Consider the following 17,885-nt stretch of genomic DNA (forward strand, 5'->3'; position numbering starts at 1 on the left):
CAATACAGGAAATTTTGAGATGGTGAGTTTTTTTTTTTTTAAATTCTAATCTGGTACAATGGGATTTTTAAAGTCAAGTTTTTATATGTTTTGCATTCTAGTGATAAAACTTTTGGGAGATTCAAGATTTTTTAAGTACTATTACTTCTTGGGTTAAAAAAACAATCGTTTTCTTTGATAACAGTTCAAAACTTTTGTTTTACCTGAAAAATAAATATTTCAGCCATTTTAATGCGAGCTCTATAATTTTAATAAAATGTTTACCTTTTTCTAGTCTTCCAGTAACCTGTTTGTAGATCATTACGACAAGCGTATTTTAAAAAAACCAAAAACAAAACTCTACTTGATTCACCTATTAATCTGGTAGCATGATTAACTAGAAAGGAAATCCAAAACCAGTATCCTTAACATTGCATACTTCTTGGATCTCCTAGGGTACACCTTGCACACAATGCTGGGCCCACATTAATCTAGGGCATAATTGATCATCTAAAAGAAACAGATGTTTTCAAAAGTAAATGAAACCATATATTTAAAATATACTTATGTATCAGCCCGATGTCAAAGGGGAGAGCAAACTGAATGGTTTCCAACATGATTACGTGAAAAATTAATTTCCTTTTTAAAAAGTGTAGTGAATAAACAACTGATTCCTTCACTTATCAAATGTGGCGATTTGTGTAATTGTTCTAGTTTTGCGAGGAATGTTTTAAAAGTTATTTCTTCCAAAGTTCATGTCAAAATACTGTTTTTATAAGTGGATCCAGTTAAGATAATGCTCCTCATTTAAAATTAGATGCTAGTCAGTGGAACTAAATTACAACTCTCGATATCCTCAGAAAGCTTTGAGATGCTGTGACCCTTTCATGTGAAACAATGTTTGGTTAGTTAAAACCAAGTGAGTTTCATGTAACAGAAAGCCTGTTTCAACAAAAAAAGGGAAACGTAGGATCCCAAATAGTAAATTACTGATTGCGCTTTATGACAATCTTTTGGGATTCCCATCCAAAGCCATCAGGGAACTTACAACTGGTACATTTTCAAGCTCCAGACCTTATATCCCACTTCCAACAAAGTTAAGAATATTAACCTTACTATAGGTCACTAATATAAATGTATTTAATTTTGACAATAATCATGTAAAACTGTATTTTCATAGGTATCTTTAAGGCTGGAAGTTATGGACAATTATAGATTCCAGGATTTACAAAAACTCTCAGGTTGGTGCCAGCCGTGCTCACACTTAGGACGACGGCGTGTTAACAATTCCTCTATAGAACTGTCTGGCACGTGTGAGTGCTCTGTCAATTCTTTAGGTCAACCAGCAAACGTTTCTCACCTTGACAAGCCCAATGAGGCAAGCATGAAGTTGGGACGATCACAAAAATTACGGAACAGTTTTTTTAAATGGTTGCATGAACTTAATTACATTTTAGTTAAAGCTTAGGAATTAAAACCTGGGAACTTTTGAGTTCTCCCAGGAACAAAGAGGACGTATACAGCTATTCTTGAACAGTCGAATGCCTGCTAATTCGATTGCCTAGAATTCCAGTCGTTAGCCAAGCATTTTTCCAAATTAAGACATCCGGTCTCCTTCAATTTTCCACTTAAACCAGAACACAGAAGAATAGATTTGACCAATCAACTTAGGATAAAATTACCCATGAAAATATGACTTATGGTGTATGGATTAGTAGTTGTACAGCACATTACAAAAAATCTATGCTGCCACTTGAGGTTTCACAGATTCACAAATTTCTAGAGAGTTACCTTAACATTCCTGATCTAGGCTATAGAAAATGGGTCACATTTTTTAAATGTGCATTTAGTATCTTCTTAAATGACTAGAAGCAAAATGTTTGCACACTTCCATTTGAGTGATTTAAGGCATTCTAATAATTCATAAGCTCTGAACAGAATTGGTATTAAAAAGAGAGATGCCATGTATGATACATATTTAGGATCTATGTAGTACACAATCACAATTTAAAAAACACACAAAAATTCTCAGTTCATATAATTTATTGCAGTTAGCACACAGTTTAAAAATTCACCAACACACCAATAGTACAAAACTAAACAGCATTATAAGTTATTCCCCCCTCAGGAAAATAAAACATACTATGATTGTCAAAGCTAGATGTCAGTCTAAGTTTTAGAACAAAGGAAGAATGTGAAACTAATAAAAGGAAAAAGCAATCACTCACAATGACCACAAAAAGAAAATCCAAAAGAAAGTCCGTTTTCTCACAGACATTGATTGTCTTCTCTAAATTAATAAAAATTATTTTAACATAAACTGTATTTAAAAAAAACTAGAAACTCTTCAAGTAACTAAAGATAATGCTCCAAGGCCATTTTCACAGCTTTTTTTGTTTGTTTGTTTGCTTTAAATGCCATTACAGCCAAATTAACACACATTTGACCAAATATTTCCAAAACAGTCCAGCAACACACAATGGAGTTTTCCATTCAGTATCTTAAGCACAAAAATAGGCTATGTTTACAGTAGTTAAGGCGATCAAATTTTAAACAAAAGCAATTAAAAAAAAAAAAGGGAAAAACAGCAAACGTTTTCCATGCTACTCCCATAGACCTTATTTGTAAGTGCAAGACAGGAAAACAAACACTGTGCAAAATGCTTTGCCCTGCGTGCTGGTCATTAAAACCACACGTTGGGCTGCAGCCTCTGCTGCCGCGATACACATAGTCTACTAACCCCCTTCCCCATGTCAATCAAGGCAGTCCAGTCCTTTCAGCCTGGGGCTTTTTCAGTCCATAGAATCTTTTCATGAGTTTGGGGGGGGGGGATGGGGGAGGGGCGGGAGGGAAGGAGGAAGGGAGGGAAAGGAAGAAGGGGAGAAAAAGAAAAGGGGAGCAAAAAAAGAGAATGACCTATTGTCAATTTGTGCAGTAGTTACTCTAAAAACGCTCAACTGGGTAAATGTGTACATCTAAACTTTGAGCTGGCCTGGGTTTTGTGCAATTAGAAGTTTTGTTATAAAATGCACACTGCACATGCAAATCTTTAAGCCTTTTGTAAACATTTATATTTTCCTTGTTATGTAGCGAAGTTATCAATTTGCAGCTTAAGTTTTTATTCAGCTTAACAGTTTCAACTTAAAGACAGTGGGAAAGTCAATTTAAATTATATAAAATAAAAACAGTGCATTAACGTTCTTCATAACACCAGGTTTTTTTTTTCCAAATGGTGCTATTTTTCTAAGGAAATTAAATAATTTTAAACTCACTCGTTAAAGTTATACAATGCAAACAAAGACAAAAAATATATTGAAACTCATGCATTTCTGTAGCGTTAATATTTACTTTTCAAGACTCAACTAAGAGCATCAACACAACCTGTCAAGTCCTTTGACACCCCCCCAGCCCATGTAATCAATTACAGTATACAATAACAGTAATTCACATTTTTCAACACACAGTTCAACACTGCTGAAGCTGCAATATCCTTTTTCATCCCAAGCAAACCTTCACAAAGACAGCGTCCCAGTGATCCCAGTGTACTTTCAGAATTTCTCTCATTGGGAACCGTCAGAAAACCAGAAGTTGCCACAGAAAGTTTTAAGTCAACTGCTTGTTTAAAAATAGATAATCCAGCATTTCAGAAATTTTCCATTTGGGTCTAAAAGCATTCAGGTTTCCAACAGCCAGAAAAGATTCATGCAATTTGAGACATATAAAGAGGCTAATAAAACCGGAGGGAATTTCTACTTAAAAAAAAAGAAAAGGTGGGAAAAAAAGAGAGAGCTCAAAAGACACCGCAGTGCTGACAAAATAGGCCCTAGGAAAGCATTTTGTGATAGGACGATTTGTTTCAAAGGTTCTTATTGGCTTACTTCCCCTACCCCCCTTGAAAGAAAGAAAAACACCTCTCTATTCTCCGACTTGCTCTAAAGTTTCTTTTACCAGAATGCTAAATTAGTGAGATTCTCATGCTATTCTAAAGTGCAAAAACAAGTTAATACCCCAACCTTTCAGTTCCAGGAAACAAGACTGCTTTTAGACCGTACCACAACTATATAGAGATCTATTTATATATAGGTATATATATATTATTTATATATATATATAAAATTATTTCCAGAGTTCTTGAGAGCTATCTTCTAAGGTCCAGTCTCTGACAGCGGGCAGGCTCAGCGCCTCGCTTTTGACGGACAAGGAGTTCACCAACTCACAGTGGAACTTGCGGATGTGCCGGTACAGGTCCCCGGACTGCGTGAACCTGCGCTCGCACCACTTGCAGGCGTGCGGCTTTTCGCGCGTGTGCACCACGGCGTGGCGGCTCAGGTTGTGCGAGTACTGGAAGCTCTTGCCGCACTGGGTGCACGTGTAGGGCTTCTCGCCCGAGTGAGTCCTCTCGTGGCGCTTCAGGGTGTACATGCAGGAGAACGTCTTCCCGCACAGAGAGCAGGTGGGCACGTTGACGTCGGCGGCCGGCTTGCTGCGCAGGCCATCCTGCTCGCGGAAGTGCGTGCTCAGGTGGATCTGCAGGATGTGCGGGCTGGGGAAGACCTTGTTGCACAGGGGGCACATGAAGATCTGGCCCGCCGGGCTCAGGATGTTGGAGACGTAGGGCAGCAGACCGCTCTCCATGCCGCCCTCCACCTGGACCCGCTCGCTCTCGGGGGTCATCATCTCATCGTCGCTGCCTTTGTCCTCCCGCTCCAGCTCCCTCAGGACCGAGTCCTCCCTCAGCGGAGCCAGATGGGCAGGCTCATACTGTACCCTGTTATTAGTGCTCACACTCTCTTTCACAGTGCTATGTTCCATGTCATAGTCATTAGTGCCAACATCACTCTCATCACAGGAAGCCTCTTTCTCCACCTTCACCTGCACCAGGTTGCTTCTCAGCACGTCCTGTGAAGAGAAATAAGAGCTGTTCAGATTTTCAACTCCTGAAAGGCTGGACTTGACAGACAGGTCCAGCACACAGTCAACATCTGCCGAATCCCTCACGGAGGTGACAGACCTCTGGGACAAAGACTCTGTTGAGCTGCAGGGGCTGGCTACTGTTTTTCCAGCTGCTGTGGCGTGTGGCTCTGCCTCTCCGCCAGCCTGGGGGATGCCTGCTGAGTCCGAGGGCAATCGCATCCACATGTTCCCAGGCTCGGCCGCCAAGTCCCTTTTGCTAGGCAAGATGTTCAATTTTTCATCTTCCCCTTCATCTTCATCACTGGGCAAATCGCCTGCCATGTGGCTGCTGCCATCAGAGAGACTCTCGACTTTGTCCGAACAACTTGAAGCGTCTTCTTCCTTTTTGGTGCTGTCTGCCTCTGTGGTGGCTTTCTCTTTCAGCTTCTTTTTGCAGACTTTGACAATGTCATACATGTGGAGATAACTGGCAGCTGCTAGCACGTCTTCAATGGGCAAGTCTTTGAACTGGAGTTTCCCTTCATACATGAATTCAAGCAGGAGAGCGAAGGCTGGGGCTGTAACAATGTCGCTGTTCAGATGAACAATGTCTCTTTTGTCCAGCTGGTCCTTGTAAAAGAGGTGGAAATACATGCTGCATGAAGCCAGTACAGCTCGGTGCGCTCGGAACTGGGCATCTCCCACCAGAACAGTGCAGTCACAAAGAAAACCCTGATGTCTCTGCTCGCTCAGACACTGCAGCAAATGTCTACTATGGTCTGGAAACTCCATACTGTCTTCATAACCTGGGAAGAGAGAAATTTCTCATGAGAGCCTGCTTAGGAACAACTTTTCAAGGCTCTAGTCCCCATTAAAAAAAAAAAAAAATCAGCTTGGGCCACGGAGGTACATGTCCCTGAATTTTAATCAGGCTAATGACCCAAGCACTACCAAATCACACACACAGAACCAAATGCAAGAAGAAAAATGTACACTTTTGAAACTTCTTACCCCAGCCAAACAGTCTCTGATGCATCTCCACCTTCCTTGAACTTTTAGTCAAGTTTTAAAAGTGTTAATTTCAGTACAGTCTCTTACTGAGAATAAGAATTTAGGTCTCTTTCAGAAGAAATTTAATTAACTCTAATCATCAAATTATGTCCTACAAAACCTACAAAATAGCTTTAATTTCAAAGGGAACAACTCAAATAATGAACAAAGAAAAGTCCCAAACACATTCTGGAAGATTCAGAAAACTTGTTCAACCATCCTTTTTTATTTTATTACTTTTGATACTTGACTGCACTTAGCAAGCACAATTTAAACACACATTTGGCTGAATCAAGAAAAAAAAAATGAAACCGCATAATTAGTCCAGAAATTAGCAAACAACTTACTTTTAAGTCAGAGTGTTAAAACAACAAAAGCCCTGTGTATAAAAACAGATGTTAATGCCTTAAGATTTGCAGGTATAGCACACATGTATGAGATCAGAAGGAACTACACCAACAGATGGAAAAGATCATCTCTACTATGAACAAATCCAAATTTTTTTTAATGAATTGAGAAAAAGAAATGGTTATATTTCTTTGTAAAATCTGTACATCTAGAATATTAAGAACCAGAAGGGCTTTATTTAACTCTGAAAATTCTCATCTAAACTTTGATCTGTTGCAAAGCAAAATGAGTTCCATATTAAAATTAATGCAAACTTTTAAATAAAGGCATATTACATTCAAATGAAACTCAAAAGCTTTACAGGTTCACCATACAAAAAAAAAAGTCTTGCTAGTAAAAGAGAAACTATTCTTTTGACTCCCCGATACCTCGGTCAACAGAAAATACTTTGTTTCAACATAATTTGATATATTTTGTTTTCCCACTAGCTTTTATTCTTTCAAATATGCACTGTTGCTGGTGAAAGAGGGTAAAATGGAGGCAGGAGAGATGCAGATGTACAAAGGGTCAAAATTCAACCACAAAATTCAACTCCTTAAACCTGACTTCCCCTTTCCTATGACCAGAAGCAAAGTTCCACACCATCCATCTCAAAAAGTGCATTTGGGGAATGGATACATATTAATTTAATATTTAAAAATCACTTCCCTGCTTCTTCTACACTTTGCCCAAAATGGGCTAAAACTTTCATCCTAACCCAATACATTCTGCAAGACGCCACCGCTAGAATAAACCAAGATTTACAATACAATCACTTCAAGTGCCCCACAGCTAACATCAATCCTAATCCTTGAGAGGGCTAAAAATAAAGATTGGAGGGCAGCTCACAAGGTAGCCGTGATCAAATTAGGAGGCTGAGAGGACAGAGAGGGACGAAGAAGGAAGCTTATAAACATCTGATCCAGCTGACTGTGGCCATATGGCAGCTGCTGCCCAGATAAAGAGATTAAGAATAGAGGAGTGCGATTACAGCTGTCTGGCCAATTCAGGCAGCTCAAATCTACAAGTTCTAAATTAGTCGCTAACACAAAAACTCCTGCAAATAATTATCGTTATGCTGAAATAAAAGATCTCTTAAATATATATTTGAAAGAGAAATGAGGAAACCAGTCAAACTATTCTCCTGGGGACAAAAGTTTTTTTTTTTTTCTTTTAAAAAAACCCTTCGGTTATAAAAGCACTACAGCTGTATGTTTCAGTAGTGCTGCTGAATGTTTTGAAGAATAAAGTTTCACAGTGGAATTAATTACACAACAATCTAGCTTCTTAACTAGAAAAATCTTCTCATATAAGTTTGAATGCTGGATTCCATACAGTTTACTATTTCTCCCCCACCCCCGACTCCAAAAGCAAAAGAAATCTAAATAGCAGTGAACAACAACAAAAAAAGGATTTTAATCCAAATTGATCTCAAAAAGCAATATTTCAAAGCCTTTCTTAACATTTCAAAACTTGAAATATTTCTGCATATTAAAGTTATTTACCCGATCGAGCAAGAGGGATAGAAATTAAAACTAAACAAGCCCAAGACTCTCAACTCCAATAAGATGTTCATTTAATACTCAAGTTCATATTTTATTCTTAAACTGGATTAGAAAAGTAATGTGATTTTTTAAAATTAAATAAACACCAAAACAGAAATATGCTCCATCTAATCTCTTGCTACTCCTACCTTTAGGACACATAAACCTGATTAAGTCCTTTCCTCTGAGTCTTGCTGGCTCCAGGTCTGTTACATCGGTGGAAAAAAAGCAGACTAAGAGACAGATGCAAAGTGGAGATGATGTTAGAGAGGAATGAGATACCTTCTCCACCACAGATCCGCACACACTAACTCCCTGTCTGTGTGTTAGAATAAAAGGCTGAGGGATGGCAGGCTGTCAGCTGCTCTGACATCATGTTCAGATGGAAATGCTACCTCCAGCTGTGCTCCTTTTAATGCCATATGCTACTCCTCTACACTCCTGCCACCAGCTTTTTCTTAGGAGAACTTTTCTCTTCTGTTAGTATAAACAAAATACTTCAAAGTCTCCCTTTTTTTCCAAACTTTCTAACAGAAGAAATTGAAAAACTCAGCATATGGAGTTCTACTGTATTTATGGAATAGCAACACTTCTGTCTTAAGTTGGTGGACTGGCTTACATACTGACAGCACACTCAAGCCACGGTGCTATTCAGGAAATCCAGATTCACTTTTATTCAACTCCAACGTTTAGTTTCAAAGGCAGCTTAGGGATATTTTTAAACCAACCCATTTGACATCTCCAGTCCCATTTCAACATTATTACGGCACTTCAATTTTTTTTTTTCTGCTGAGATAATGGTATACATGTCTCAGAATACTGGAAGACTATTCAGAACTACTACTTCAACCTGGTTCACCTTATTATTTCACTCTTATATAACTACTTATCTAAAACTACCTTCTCAGTAAAATTTCTCACCCTGCCAGTTAATGCAAATTTCAACTCTCAATATCAACAAGCTGAAACTGCACTTTCTGAAATCCTGGAAAGTACTTCAGTTCAATGAGACAAATTAATAAACAGATACAACCTGCTACAGCCACTTAAAATGAATGCTGCATCTGCGTATCTGATCCGACTTTCTGCTCAGAAAGAGAACTTGGTCTTCCCCTTGATCTGTGTCCCATAACAATCTTTTTTTGGGTCACTGTAATGTTCATGATCACAAGAAAACCTTTCAGGGAGAAAGGGGGAAGGGGTGGGGGAAGCCAGGTCTAGCAAGTTGGGGAACTTTTCAGCTAGATTTGCGGGTCTTTTCGAATGGCTGATGAAATTGTAACGTAACCCGGGCTGGGCTGACCAGTGCCCTGCAAGGGGCTGCGACATCTGTGAATGTCGAAGTCTCCACAGACTCTTGTGGGAGAGAGCAGCAGAAAAGGCGCTGGGGCCTGAGGCGCAAGTGTCACAGTCCTGGTGATAACCGCTCCGCTCTCATTAGAAAACCATGACCAAGAGTTAAATAAAGAGTAACAAAGACCAAGGTCTCTATCCTGTGCTTCTTGCTTTCCCAAAGTCGCAAACCCAACTTTCTCTAACTTCGCGATGAATGACATAATTACGAATGCCTATTTCAGGGGGCACTCTTTGGGGATAAATTCCTTCTCAGCCACACCACCTATTCTGCACAAATGCCCTCGCCTCATTCCAACATATCAGACATTAATCACCCCATTTACCCAGTGGGGTGGGGAGCGAGTGACAGTTTAATGAGCCCCGAGCACTGCAATGGGCCAGCGACTCCCACTCCACAAATCAGCCCCTCTAAGCCTCGCAGCCTCAGGTCCGGAGAGGTTTTGCGAGGTTGGGTTTTGTTTTTCAAGGAGGTGGGGGCGGGGGTGCGGAGCAGGGAGGGGGGAAGAAATGCAAATCTTTACGTAGTTGGCTGTGCATAAAACACTAAGGGAAAGAGGAAGGTTAAACCACAGGGAAGGAGGTGGAGGGCGTAGAGCCGGTGCAGCAGGAAAACACCTTAAACAACAGACAAGAAAACAGACCCGGGTCACGGCAACAACAAAAGAAAAGTCGTAAGAAGCCGGGGGAGGGTGGCTGCTACTGCTTCCCTGCCGCCGCGGCGCGAGCCCCCGACAACTGCCCCGGCCCGGGAGGGGCCTCCCCGTGGGCGCCGCCGCAGCTGCAAGGGCCCCCGGAGCCACGGCCGTCCCGGCGCCGTGCAGCTGCACCGCTCCCAAGCCCCCGCCCCGCGTCCCCCGCCCCCGAGAGGCGCCGCCGCAGCTGCACCGGCCGGAGCGCGCCCCGAGCCGCAGCTGCACCGGCCGCACCCCGCCCGACCCGCAGCTGCGGCGGCCCGGCCCCGCACCCGGCCCCCGCCGCTGCGGCGCCCCCTGGCACCCCTAGCTCCACCCGAACAAACTAACTCCACTCGCGGGGCCCGGTCGCCCGCCCGCCCGCCCGCACTGCCCCGCCGGCCGGGGCCGCACAGCCGGCGCCCCGCCCTCCAGGGCCCGGAGGGGGCGCCGGGTCGGGGCCGGGTCCGGCGCCGGGACTCACACGGAGCGGCCCTAAGTCACCGCGTCCCCACCGCCGCCGCGTCCTCCGCCTCCCGGCCGCCGCCGCCGCCGGACTTGGTGGGCTTCCTCCTCCGCGGGTCCCCCTCCCTCCCTCCCGGCCCCCCCGCCCCCCAATCCCGGCTCCGTCGCCCGCTCCCCCTGCCCCCTCCCTCCCGCCCACCCACCCCCGCTGGCAGCCGGAGGAGCGCGGCGGAGCGAAGAGGCCCCACTCTCAACGGCTCCCCATGGCAGCAGCCCAGCGGCGGCCGCAGCCTGCCAGACACAGCGAGGGAGCGAGCGAGCGAAGACCGAGCGAGGAGCGAGCGAGGAGCCCGGGCCGGGGGGCGGGGGGGGGGCCGGGGGAGGGGCGGGGGGACGCACCACGCACGCACGCGGCGGCGCCGGCCAGATGTTCCCCCCCCGCCGCCCTCCCTCCCGGCGCTGGGCTGCTGCGATTGACCGAAAGCGGCCGGACCGGGTTCCCCGCCCGCCCCCTGCAAGCAGTCTCCTCCAATAGGAGGGCGGCTTTTCAGGGAGGCGGAGACAGTGGCGGGCAATCGTAGGACTGACAAGAGGGCCCAGCCAATGGGATGGGCGAACCGGAGCTGCCTCTCGCGGGTGCCAATCGCAGGCAGAAACTGTTGGGGAGGGCGGGCCCGAGAGGGCGGGGCTGGTAGCCAGGCGGTACGGGCGGAGTCGGCGGGAGGGCGCAGCGGCGGTGGCGGCAGCGGCGCCCCTCTGGGGGACTTGGCCGTGAGAAAGTGAAAGGAGCCCGCGGGCGGCGGCGACAGCTGCACTGGGAGGGGCTTGTTTCCAGGCTAGGAGGCCTCGCGCGCTCTGGGGGTGCGGAGCGAGCTTTTCGGTGTGCGCCTTGACAACCATAAATACAGTTTTGAACGTAGTGGGGCTGGGCTGCTGGAAGTTGCGGAGGTATCCGCGGAGGCAGAGCACCCGGGACACACATGACCTGAGTCCGGCATTAGGTGGCTCCCTCTGCTCCGGCTGCTGTGGGTGACGACGCCCAGGCCCTCGTCTCCTAGAGCGCAGAGGGTAGGACTAAGGGACGTCCTCGCTCCGTCCCGCGCTGCCCCGTCAGCAGGTGCAGGTGCGCGTCGGGCTCAGCGGACGCCACCGGCTTAGACGGGCAGTTTCTGGGCGTCATTCTCAGGGCGTCTTGTCAGACACGGCGGAGCACCTGTATTTCTTGCAGAACCCTCATGTCACGTGTATTTGCAGTGTTACAAGTAGCCATTCCCGACTGACCAAATTCTAGAGAACTACAGTAAAAGTGATACTTGCAGAAGCCATAGCCTGATTTCTTAATTGGTACGTCTCAAGCCACAAAGTTAAACTATGGAGGGAAGATCTAAGACTGTTGTATTGTTTCTCCCTCCCTTCAAATAAACTTTTATTCGATTCCTGTTCTTTGCAATTAAACTGTGTTCATCACGGCCACCAAGAAAAGTAGAAACCTCTACCTCAAGAAATTGGAAATATTGTTGAAGAGGCAAGAATTACAAGTAAAAAGTTGAATAACAAGGGGGAAAACTGTTCTAAGAATAGAAAATAGAAAACTGCAGAGTGAGGAAGTTAGTACACTAGTAATTGTCAAGTGAAGTGTGTTTATTCTTTGCTAACTGAACTGAGACTGGCAAGCCTGTTGCTAACCAACTTGCCAGGAGACCTTTCAACTGGGCAGAATGTGCTTTCACTTTGTTCCAGGTCAGATGGGTAAACTAAGTTGAAAGTATTGTGTAGGCAAATCAGACATATTGAATTACTAATGAAGTAAAAACAGGAGCACACAAAATTCCTGCAGCTGATATTGGAATATCCTGTTAGAAACAGTAGTGATGTTCTCTACTCTTTCCTCAGTGTTTTCATGCACCCTCATGATTGATAACTGAGGTCAAGGCCATTCTATGACAACTAGAGTTTTTTATTCCATGGACTATATTCCATTTGTGCTTTTGGTGAATTCCAGATCTTTTAGTCGGTTGGTAGAGGGCCCAATTTCAGTCTGACCTGTTTAAAGTTAGGGAAGTTTATAAATATTCTTGATGAAGGAAATACACTCTTAAAAACAGGTGAAAAGAAGTACATGCTTTGCCAACAAGTTCAGGAAAGAATTGGAAAAAGAAATATTTGCATTCTCAAAGTTGTTTCTCACCTACTAAAAGTTTAAAATAAGAAAAGTAACATCTCTGAACAAAAAGACAAAGTAATTAATAGTGTCAGCATATGAAGAAGTTCATAAGAAACTTAGAGCATTAAGATGATCCATAAAAGGTTTAGAAACTCAGCTCTGTAGCATGTAAAGCCACAGCTCTAACAAAAAGTTTTACAAAAAGTACCTACAGATAGGTTAAATCCCCAGAGATGTGCTGGGGGAGACATTGATGCATCAAAAGTTATGAGCATTGTTTTTTAGATATAATTGTCATCACTAGGATCCATTTTGAGAGCTGAGTAGTGTAGCCAGAAAACGTAGATTAAATATATACTTAAGGAAGCAAGTTTGTAGTCCCTCAATTATTTAAAATATTTTCTAAATTCATGAAAATGCATGGAATATTCATACATTGTCAGAACAAATAAAAATGTTTCTGGAGTATTTACTGTGTTCAAGAAAGGTACTGTGATGGATACAGAAGACAACAAAAAAGTATGAGACATCTCTCCTTCTTGGAGTTTAAATTTAGTTGGGAAAGAAATGGCATAAATATATAAAAATCTGAACCAATGGAAAAACTAAATAACAATATAATAGGATATGAATGTCAGAGCTAAATTTAATATTAAATTTTTATAAACATCTTGTCCCTGGTCTCTGGTTGCTGTTACATTTTCTCTGCCCTTTTTTTACATTAAAGACAATTTTTTTTACTCTGACTTTTTTTGTTGTTATAAACTTACTGTAAAAAATGATACTTGTAATCATCTTTGGAAAGTCATCAGCCTACAAATTGTAAATAAAATAAGACTGATTTCTGAGGTATCATAATACAGAATGATGACTATTTTTACTGGGCACCCACTGGAACCATGGAAGGTAAGTCAGACTCTAAAGCACCCCTTCAAGTAAGCTCCTCAAAGTAGGGACTGTTTGGCTTAGCAAATTAGTAAGATACAGAGCTACTTGCCAGAGTTTGAGAGCCAATAATCTTTCTTTTTTTTCTCTCCCACAATGGAAAAAAATGCAAAAAGTATAGTCTCTAAACTATTAGAAAAATATACCATTGCTTCCCTCTGGAGGAATCCTAGTCCTAATACAATTCCAATTAGTCCATACTTTTCTGGGAGTCCTGAAATTTAGAATGATACCAGTCAAGTTAACCATTCATGGTTAGATTTCTTGCCAGAGAACAAGATTTATGTTTTACTAACACATGTATTCTGACCAATAACAATATAACACTATAAAACATTGACATACCAAATAAAATTTAATTTGATGAGCAACTCCATAAAATGAATGTCTGACTTTTAAATGTGAACCACAGGTCAAATCTCTGAAAAAAAATCAGTGTTCTTATTACACTTCGTGCAATAGGTCATGTTGAAAAAGTTATCTGTGAAATTAATTTTTGAATATTGACTTTTTATAAACTTCAAGTATAATTGGATTTTTTCTTAAAAAAATAGGGAGACAAGCATTAATAATAAAAGGCCAGATATTCCAAAGTGTAATGTTTTAAATATAAGCACTATAAAATGTGACAAAATGTGAGTAGAAGTTAACCGGTTTTGAATCTAGAGAAAAAATACACTAAAATTTGTTGACGATTCTATTAAGCCCAATTTCAATGTCATAGCACACATGAAATTCTATTAACTTATTTAGATACTCTCTCTACCTCTCTCTCTCTTCTGGCTTTTAGAAATGACCAGGTTGAAATGGCCTAAAGGGAGAAGGAGACACAGAAACAGCTGACACAATAGTAAAAAAAGGAGTTGAGCAAACTGCAACACACACCACTATAATGAAATGAAGGAGCATATTTCCTAAAGCATAGTGTGTGTGTGTGTGTGTGTGTGTGTATACACACACACATATAAAATAATTCCACAAGCACATTATATACCAAATCATTTCTTAGGTTATAAATTCTGTAATACTTGAATCTATTAAATTCCTGAACTATGATAAGCCATAAATAGGAGATAATTCATCCTGATTCTCAGCCCTGAAGACAGAAATGTTATAAACACTTGAGGAAAGGTCCTTAACAGATTTACACAGAGCATTGGGGACAGACCCCCTATACTGAAAGCAGAATGAACCTCTACACCAGTAATTCAAACCTGTCTGAGGTCTGTTAAAGGGCAGAGAGGAGCAAAAGATACAGTCCTCCCAAAACTGCTTTTCCTGTATAGCCAGTTTTCAGTTGCTTACTGTAAATCAGTGCTTTTACATGACCACCATAAATCCAGAGACAGCATAATGGCTGAAGGAGGCTGATAGCTCAGGCTTGGCTGAGACCAAGATTGACCCCTTCGGAGAACTTAGGAAGAAAGCAAACAGCCACCCAACCCACACCTCTTTCCTCTCTCTCTCTCTCTCTCTCTCTCCATCCCTCCGTTAAATTCATTATGCCTCATGGCATATGGAAGGCAAAACAATGCATACAATGACGCTCTTTACAGTTAACTTTGTACTATAATAGATTCATTATTCTATTGGCGTATGATCCCAGGTAACTTTTGAACCCCAGGTTGGTTCTCTTCCTTGCTACACAGAATGCCTTCCTGCCATCCACTGATGTCAGTTCAATCAGTTAAAAAGTATTTAAATACTATCCTAAACAAAATAAATTTGTAGAGACAAGTCTACCACCCTTAAAAATCACACAATTCCTCAAAAATCCGAATGTTGGAACTGTTCTATTGTTTTGGAAGTTATATTAATTAAAAGATGCCTTCATTTTATCTGTGGGTTTTTTAGATTAAATTTTAAAAAATAATCTGAAGAAACATATGACTTTTCCAGATGAATAGATCCTGTTAAAGAAAGATTTAATATGAACCTATGATATTCATGCCCCATTTTTAAAATAACACAAATCTTTGAGTATTGATTGTTTTAAAATTCTGTAAAGTATATATAGAGAGAGGTAGTTTGTTTTTGTTCAAAATGAAAGAATAAAACTTCTAAATATTTAAGTGTTCTTAATTATATTCAGTTGCTTAAATTTGGGTGCAAATGAACTTAGAAAAAGTGAAGTAAGAGAGATTACTGGAATTGACACCGCATACCTACTACATGACAAGTATTGTGCTTCTGACCAAAAGACAGAAACTTCATCTGTCTGCATTCCAATACAAGGATAAATTTTTCCTTCATTTTAGGCCTGCTCCACCCTCAAAAGCAGAATCTTTTGGGGCTTTAAACCGGCAGAAAGGAAAATGATACATCCAAAAATTATTTGCTGAGAACTTACAAATACATAAGAGAAATATGGAATTGCATTCTCATGGTTCTTGTAAAATTTCCATGTGCTAGGTGCCAAAGATACATGAAAGAAACCATCCCCCCTTATATTTAGGACTTCATTATGCATAAATGTCATTGTGAACCCATTGGACAAAGATAACATTGCATTTTTCGTTCATGGCTAATAAATGCATACCAACCCTAGCTATCATAATAATATAAAATTGTCATAATAAAAACCTTTTCTTATAAAGAAATCCTTATGAACTTAACACAAAAGTCTTGATACATACCGAATTCAGACTATTCCTGGTAATAAGAGCAGACAGAAGGTTAAATCTCACTCCAGAAATTTATTTCACCCTTAGCGATAACATGCAACTCAGGAAGTTACTTCCCTTACAAAGAACTAGCATTTATGCTTAAGACTAAAATGATTATTTTTAAAGTACCCATTTTACAATGCAAATGTGTATCTAAATTAAACTCAGTAAAAAAAAATAAGCATTTTAAGTTGAAGCTGCAGTAATGACTTTATGGGAGACAATAGGAAAAGCGGTTCTTGAATATGAACGCAGAAGAAAACAAATTTCAAATTCCTTCCAGGTGTCTTGAAGATTTCTTTGTTCCCTGGCTCTGTACCTTAATGTTTTGGCACATGTTTAACTGAGCACCCATTGCTCTGAAGTTGTTTTACAAAACTAAGGCTGCCCAGCAAGATCATAGCAAAAGGGAAAAAAAAAAAGGGCAAAAAACTGACAGCTGCTCTACATTGCCAAGCCGTGCCTTAGCACTTGGAACATGGGACAGATGCAGGAGCAGAGGATTACTAAGACAGAACAGCAACAAAAATCTTTGTAACAAAGACACACACAGAAGAGCATTTTAGACAGAGACAAATGACAGAGACGAACAATATAAAGACTATAGCTTTAGAGAGGAGAGGTAGGGTGATAAAGGAAAGTGAGAAGATGGTGGCAGTGGAGAAGCATGATTGAAGAGAGGTGGAGAGAAGGAACGGTAGCCACGGGAAGTCTGTGGTAGAGGCCTGGGTGGTGGAGATGCTGGTGGACGTGGGGGCAGAAGAAATGTAAATACAACAGAGATGTCAGTATTTCTTCCTGGGCTCTGCTGATCCTATGCTACTGTTATTTGTCAAATCGTATCTTGCACATTGTCCTTAAATAATGCTTTATGAAATAGCTAGCCCCAAAGTAAAGAGGATTAGAATATACTTTGTATTTAACCGTTTCCAGACATTGTTGCCACAATGAGGGCAACTGTGTGTGCCTGTGCATGTGTGTGTGTGTGTGCGCGCGCGCGCATGCCCTTATGTACATCTAGGTCATTAGTTTGGCTGGTTTTTCTGATAAGACCTGCTCAATACAAACTAGGTTTTCTTAATATAGAGTTAGAACTTCACAGCAAGCACTCTCATTACTTAGATTTAGGTTGATCTTATAGAGAAATTGTGGGGATGTACTGACATTTCATTGAGAAGTATGACCTATTCATTAACCTAACTAATCACATTTCGGAAATTCATTCATTCAACAGACACTAAATAACATACATGGGACCTGGTACTAGGCATATCAACCTCCGTATGAAACATCTGACCTGGATCATAACCAGATGCCTAAATTAGCACCGGAAAGAAAGAGGGTTGAACAACTTCAATAAAGAAAAAATTCCCATGATCTAAGATACTGACTCCACTTTTGTTCACTATCTTCCTTGATAGCTCCCTCAGGATGAGAACTTTTTCTATAGCATTAGCAACTGTACCTTTAGCACCTAGTAAGAGTTCAAGAAAGATATATAGGCAGGAAAGGAGGGAGGGAGGGAGGGGAAAAAGAAGGGAGAGGTGAAAAGAAATAACTTACAACTTTTCATTTTTCCAGAGGCCAGAGGAAATAACAGTGCTTTACCTGTTCAACTGTTCCCTTCAAACTCAGGAAAAAGTGAGAAGTACAATTTGTTCTGTAGACTACCAGAAAAAGTGTCCATTTACTTTCTTAGAGGTATTCTGACCCAGTATAGAAATAACCCAGGTGAATGTGGTAGAGAGTTTACTCCTACTGGAAT

General features: G+C 41.6%; 1 protein-coding gene across 8 annotated transcripts; it reads right to left on the reverse strand.

The window, feature by feature from the left end:
• Positions 1–2,004: 2,004 nt before the first annotated feature.
• Positions 2,005–10,468, reverse strand: ZBTB18 (zinc finger and BTB domain containing 18). Of its 8 annotated transcripts, none has more exons than XM_029229380.1 (3): positions 8,887–10,051; positions 8,003–8,086; positions 2,005–5,678 (listed from the first exon to the last, which is right to left on the reverse strand). In XM_029229380.1, the coding sequence occupies exons 2-3, from the start codon at positions 8,013–8,015 to the stop codon at positions 4,096–4,098; spliced, it is 1,596 nt and encodes a 531-aa protein (XP_029085213.1). In that variant the 5' UTR covers positions 8,016–8,086; positions 8,887–10,051; the 3' UTR covers positions 2,005–4,095. The 8 variants fall into 8 exon arrangements, with proteins under 8 accessions (XP_029085213.1, XP_029085210.1, XP_029085215.1 ...); XM_029229377.1 differs by having other exon boundaries at positions 5,884–8,086; XM_029229382.1 differs by lacking the exons at positions 8,003–8,086; positions 8,887–10,051 and adding an exon at positions 10,365–10,468.
• Between the last annotated feature and the right edge of the window lie 7,417 nt (positions 10,469–17,885).

The sequence above is a fragment of the Monodon monoceros genome, unplaced genomic scaffold (genome assembly GCF_005190385.1).
Source record: "Monodon monoceros isolate NGI ecotype Baffin Bay Population unplaced genomic scaffold, NGI_Narwhal_1 Super_Scaffold_18, whole genome shotgun sequence".
Taxonomy (NCBI): domain Eukaryota; kingdom Metazoa; phylum Chordata; class Mammalia; order Artiodactyla; family Monodontidae; genus Monodon; species Monodon monoceros.